At 37.8% G+C, this 6,258-nt stretch overlaps 3 protein-coding genes across 3 annotated transcripts; 2 read left to right on the forward strand and 1 right to left on the reverse strand.

Moving 5' to 3' along the window:
- Positions 1-2,558: 2,558 nt before the first annotated feature.
- LOC120135367 lies at positions 2,559-3,153 on the forward strand (the record flags this gene model as incomplete). Its single annotated transcript, XM_039151646.1, has 1 exon — positions 2,559-3,153. A coding segment is annotated over one exon (456 nt), but the record flags the coding sequence as incomplete, so codon positions are not given.
- Positions 3,154-4,132: 979 nt separating this feature from the next.
- LOC120135291 (CASP-like protein 1E1) lies at positions 4,133-5,130 on the forward strand. Its single transcript, XM_039151575.1, has 2 exons — positions 4,133-4,472; positions 4,645-5,130. The coding sequence occupies exons 1-2, from the start codon at positions 4,326-4,328 to the stop codon at positions 4,789-4,791; spliced, it is 294 nt and encodes a 97-aa protein (XP_039007506.1). The 5' UTR covers positions 4,133-4,325; the 3' UTR covers positions 4,792-5,130.
- Positions 5,131-5,457: 327 nt separating this feature from the next.
- On the reverse strand, positions 5,458-5,952 carry LOC120135368 (membrane-anchored ubiquitin-fold protein 3-like). The gene is made up of 2 exons (XM_039151647.1): positions 5,801-5,952; positions 5,458-5,651 (listed from the first exon to the last, which is right to left on the reverse strand). Exons 1-2 carry the CDS (start codon positions 5,931-5,933, stop codon positions 5,458-5,460), a joined length of 327 nt encoding a protein of 108 aa, XP_039007578.1. The 5' UTR covers positions 5,934-5,952.
- Positions 5,953-6,258: the final 306 nt, after the last annotated feature.

A 6,258-nucleotide genomic window follows, 5' to 3' on the forward strand; every position in this document is an offset into this window, starting at 1 on the left:
ATAGCTTTGATCTTGGCACTTGTCAAATAACTATAATTTATTGAAGGATTAACAATGTAATTAATTTTTTGATATCCAATGAACTCTAGTTTTATGATTCGTCTCAATTATAAAATCGTGAAAGGGGCAATATTTTCAAAACTTTTGATTAAACATTTTTCGAAACTCTTTTAATTGATATTTTCAGAACTTTAAAAATAAAAGAGAAAGAAAAACATTTTTTTCTTCAAAAAGGACAACCTCTCTAGAGTGGATCTTAGTAAATGACACGTGACTCTCAGACACAAAACTCATGCTTAGAATCAATGATGAAGCAAGAAATGAGGAGCAATTGGGGCATCTTTGAAGATTCAATATTGAATATTGGGGCATCTTTGGAGATTCGACATCCTGATGCGAATTATCAGATCTTCTGAAGGCCTTTCCTCCACATGCAGACACAAGCAGACAAAGAATGAGGCTACATCCAGGAGATAAAAAAGAATTAATTCATGTTGCATGCATCTTAGACATCATATTTATCATTTTTAACATACATAATTTGTTTTGCAGTTTTTTGAGTCAAGTGTCAACTTCAAGACGAAAGATATTCGATTCAAAAGCACATTCAAAAGTTGATGGTGGTTGCTCGACCTCACAGCGAAGGGGTGACTGTCTGACGACAAAACAACTTTTCGAGTCTCGTTCAGAGTCAATTTCAACTTCACAACGAAGGATATTGAACTCGAAGCGACACAATTTGTTTGAAATTGAATTTCAACTCCACAACGGAGGACATCCAACTCAAAATCAACTTTCTCAAGATTGGATTTCAAGTTCACGGCCCAACTTCACGACGAAGGGGCCATCCACGATTTCAACTCCACGAATGAGGATATCGTGCCCACAAATCCACGATTTCAACTTCACGGCGAATGATATCATGCCCATCTACACAAGATTGGATTTTAACTCCACGACGAAGGATATCCAATTCAAAGCACAACTTCACGGCGAAGGGGCTTCCCAATTTCATTCAGAGCCAATTTCAACTTCACGGCGAAGGATATTGGACTCGAAACAATACAAGCTTGGATTTCAACTTCACGATGAAGGATATTTAAGTCAAGGCTCAACTTCACAACGAAGGGGCCATTCACGATTTCAACTTCACAAATAAGGATATTGTGCCCGATGAAGTGATTTAGCGTCTCAACAAACATGCCATCCACAGATTTGACTTCCTTAAGTCAACGATTAGAGCTTCTGAAAGGATTTCTTTAACATGCAGGAGCAAATAGATTATCGATCGCCTTTGAGATTTTTTCTCTCGAAACAAGGGGTCGTCTCGCTTGAGACTAATTTACTCAAAATAAAGTTTTGTCTCTCTTGAGACAGTTTCTATTGAAAAAATTTTGTCTCTCTTGAGACAGTTTCCCTTGAAACAAAATCTTTGAATATGTTTTCTTTGAAACAAATTTCGTCTCCATTAAGACAATTTCTTTTGGAACTAAGCTTTGTCTCTATTGAGACAGTTTCTCTTGAAACATATTTTGTCTCTCTTGAGACAGTTTCCCTTGAAACAAAGTTTTGTCTCTCTTGAGACAGTTTCTCTTGAAACACCAACCTTTGAATATGTTTCTCTTTAAACAAAATTTTGCCTCCCTGTGGACAGTTTCTCTTGTAACACAAAAAACCTTTGTAATAGTTTCTCTTGAAACAAACAAAAACCTTTGAAAATGTTTCTCTTGAAATACAAAAGACCTTCGAGTTCGACTACGCTAAGCTCCAAGGCACATTATTTGCAGCATAGCTTAAGGCGAGAAGGATTATCTGCCAACCAAAGACCTTCGAGTTCGATTATATTCAACTCAGAGGTAAATCAAATTTACAACATAGCTCGAGGCGAGAAAGACTATCTGTCAACAAAAACTGACGAGTTCGATTTCATTCAGCTCGATGACAGTGAGGAACTAATTTCTGGAAGAATTTTCAAGCCGAAATCTTTAAACCGAGAAGAAGACAAAGGCCTAATTCCAAGAAGCACCGGACAAAAATTGATTGTCTTTTTTCGTCTTTGTTCTATTCTTGTTAACACAAAAATATGCAAAGAGGGACAGCTGTAGATCATAATTTTTATTCGGGCCCAGCACCCAACACCCATTAAAGAAAAAATAAAAAAAACAAATCAACCCACCACCTCATTTCCACATTTCTCACAAACACTACTCAATAACCCACTACCCCACTAACTAAAAAACAAATTCCTATTTTATTTTTTCCTTTTTAAGTGGGCCATCAGGAAGCAAAAAAGGGGGAAAGGATACTCATTCATCTCTCTCTAACATGCGCACCCATCCATCCTCTCCAGGAACTCAAAAACAAACATACTCATCTTCTGTGTTTGCAGTTTCAGGTTTAGCTATGCTTTAGCTGGAAGGGAAGCATGGATTCGATTGAAGAGAGTGGCGATTTCAGATGTTGGACGAATTGATTCCATATGCTTTAGGGCTGGTTTTCAAGAATCTTTCGCTCCAGGAAATATTTATTGTTGTCCCGATGGTGTGTAATCGTGGGGGGGGTTCTTCATTGATAAATTAATTGGGGGTCCTTCACGGCAGTGTGAGGTTTTCAATCAAGCTCAGTCCAAGTACAAGTGCCCTTCTTGTCTTCTTCCTTATTGTTCTCTTCCATGTCTCAAGACACGTAAAGAAACTTGTGTGAAACCGGAATCCACGCAAGACAAATCAGGAATGTCTAGCGTGAACTCAGGTTCCGATGATGTTGCAACAAGTAGTGTCAAGCCGGAGTCCACCATCGACGCTGTGACCCCCAGTGTCAAGCCAGAATTATCTGAAGGAAGAGGCAGTGCTAATCCAGAATTTCAATTGGAAAGGAAACTAGAAGTTGATGACCCAAGTGAAGTGCTACAAATAATGCAGATGCATGCTATTGTAGCTTCTTCCGATGAAGTCCGTGAAGCCTTGAAGGTGATAAGATTTCATCTGCGATCAATCCGTGACCGCGTACGATGAGGAACTGGCCTGCTGTTTTAGCTCGGTCAGCGATTGATGCTTCTACTTGTTCCATCATTTCGGCAACCCCATGACGGGATTCGAGGCCCCAGAGTTTTACGGATCTGCAACCTTGGTGGCCGGCTGTGTAAAGAAGGCCAATTTGCTTTATGAAAACACGCTCAAATATGATCACAGTTTGATTTTATTGATTCTTCTGGGTAAGTTTCCCCCCATAGTCCTTCAAATATTTTAGTTAAATTCTTCTTCTGATCCCTATTTTTGATGTACCACATAACATAGTTCATTTATTTATAATTTAATTTTGATGTTTAACTTTGATTATTGTCAATCTGATCTCTAATTCATTTTTATTTATGATTTGATTTAATATTTTGATTTAATTATTATTCTATTTCCACTAACATTTTTTTCCTTTCGCAGGTTTTTTTTCGGTTTATTTTATTATTTATTATTTTATTATTTTCTTGTGATTTGTTTAATATTTCTTATTTCTTATCTAACATTTTTTACTTTTCAGAGAATTGTTTTTAATCGATCAAAGGTAAGCAATTTAAATTAAATTTTAAATTTTAAATTTAAATTATAATTTTTGCAATTAAAAACAAATGATAAATTAATTGGTACCGAAAGGGCGGCTCAAGGGTTCTAATCCTTCATTGACCGTAATCGACTCCCGAACCCGACATTTCTGGTAAAACGCAGATCAGGTAAAATAGTGTCTGACCTACCTAAATGTTTTTAAAATGGTCGGTGGCGACTCTAAGACAATCAATTTAAGTCGAAGTCTAATTTCGGAACCCAACCGAAAGACGGCCGCGACACGCACAATTCATGTTAGGTCAGCATATTATTGAATTACTGTTCTGGTTATAGATATTAAATGTGATTTATTTTTTAAAAGTAATTTTGATTTTAAATTATGGTGTCAAGATTATCTTAAGAAAGATTACGATATGATCGTTATATTTACGATGAATATATATGCTGGCTGCTGGATCGATAGCCTAGATGCCGACCACCTATGTCATGGCACAATTAAAGTAATAATATCCAACTTTGGGCACCAGCTTTACTTTTTCTGTTGGTTTTACTTACACATATTCCTTTAATGCTTCCAGTCAGTTGCCTTCAATGCACCCCCAACTTCCTCCTTTATTCCAACGTCCACTCCATTAACTATCCCCCACCTTTTTTAACCTCTCCATAATTCACTCTTTTTTAAACCCTTTTCAACAAGTCTTTCTATACCCCCATGACCCTTCTCCTCAAGTTTTCTTTGTTTTGAAACCAAGGGAGAAAGGGATTAACATGGATGGACTTGGGAGCAACTTGAAGGTGCTAGAGACTTCAAGGAGAATTAGATACTTCGATGGATTGTTAAGGCTTATGGGGTTAATCCTTACGTTGGTAGCAGCAATTTTGACGGGCGTGGATGAGGAGACTAAGACTTTTCCTGTAAGTATCACAAAGACCTTGCCCACTTTGCATGTCCCCGTGACTGCCAAGTGGCACTACATGTCTGCCTTTGTGTGAGTTTTCTCAGTTTCAGTTGGATTGGTGATGTATCATGCATTCATGTATGTATGTCCTGCTTACGTAGATACTCACCTATATATCTTTTTGTTAGGTATTTCCTCGTATCAAATGCAATAGCATTTTCATACGCAGCGGCATCTCTGGTAGCATCGGTGGCGGTTCAGACATCGAAAGACAAGACCGGAACCGTTCTGGTGGTTCTAGACATGACCATAATGGGGTTGCTCTTCTCTGCTAACGGTGCAGCAATTGCTGTTGGGGTGTTAGGCCAATATGGAAACTCGCATGTGCAGTGGAGGAGGGTATGCAATATGTTGGGTGGATTCTGTCACCAAATGACTTCTGCTATAATCTTACCTTTGGTTGCATCATTGATTTTCTTTTGGCTGACAGCTCTCGCCATTCTCAACCTTCACAAGAAATCAAGGTAGATGATGGGAATGAAGAAGGTGGATGGGGAGCCGTTGGTGGTATTAATGTTTAGCATCTATTTGTAGCTTTAGTACATGCGCAATTTAATTAGCTTTTGGATGGTATTAAATTTGAAGCCAGTCGGGTTGGTGTATCTAATTTGTCTTTACAGCGAACAATGAATATTCTAGTTGCAAATCTAGAATTAGGGTTTGGTTATATCAATATTGGAACAATGTGCCTGGTAATCCTATGGTTAAAGGCAGCCAAAATACAGATGTAGGCCATTTTCAAAAGAAAAATCAGAACAAATACAAAACTAGAGGTATAGTTGTGAATAGCTATACACTAACCAGTTGAATCCTAAGGAGCATGTTTGTGGATCAAAGAATAATGCACCCGCATCGGTTCAGCTTCTGCATGTCCTCTATGCTCTTAACTGCTGTTCATGAAAAGACAAGAAGAGTGATGAAAATAAAGAAATGTTGTGGTTTCAAGAAAGAGAAGTCCACGAAACTGTCCTTCGTTTAGATCTAGAAGGCTTCACTAGCACGTGCATGGTGATAACATCATCCGGGAGGTCACCCATTGTTATGGTGCAATCAGCCAGGGTCTGGTTGTTTTCCAGAACTTTACCAGCATGTATGAGTTTCAAATCGTTTAATGATCTTGGTGTGACCGTATTGCCTGAAAATAAATGATCAGAGCAGGATCAGCCATGAGCCATTACGAACCTTCAAAAATGACTTACCCCATACATATTTTCATATCAAACTGATGAGCACTTAAGATCTTTAATCCAGTTAAGGAGAAAGAAAAGAGAAAGAATATAGAACCTTGGGGCCAGTCTGCAACAATCTTTTGCTTAAGAGTTGAAACAGTCATAGACGACTTGTAAGTACCGTGCGCTATATCTTTCCCGTCATACAACCGGAATCTAAGCTCAATAAACTCCTCGCCCTCGCCCATTCTACAACTTATTGCTCTCCGTTCCCTAGCTTGCAGTGCAACGTCATTAAAAATTATAATAACATCAACATTCAGAATCATGCATTTTCAAATATAAGAAGATGAAATATATATTCATATTCGATCACTTGTTCAATTACAACACAGAAAATCATTCACAAAGAAAGACACATACACCAATTCAGAATGTATTATATTAAACTAACCTCATTTAATTCTGAACCTGATCAGAAAGCCATTGATGGGAAAATCGGTGAGAAAAAAATGAATCAGGAAAAAAGAAAGAAAAAGGAAAAACTTTTTTCGAGTGTCACGTCGTTGTTCG

This window comes from Hibiscus syriacus, unplaced genomic scaffold (assembly GCF_006381635.1).
Source record: "Hibiscus syriacus cultivar Baekdansim isolate YM2019G1 unplaced genomic scaffold, ASM638163v2 tig00110607_pilon, whole genome shotgun sequence".
Classification (NCBI taxonomy): Eukaryota; Viridiplantae; Streptophyta; class Magnoliopsida; order Malvales; family Malvaceae; genus Hibiscus; species Hibiscus syriacus.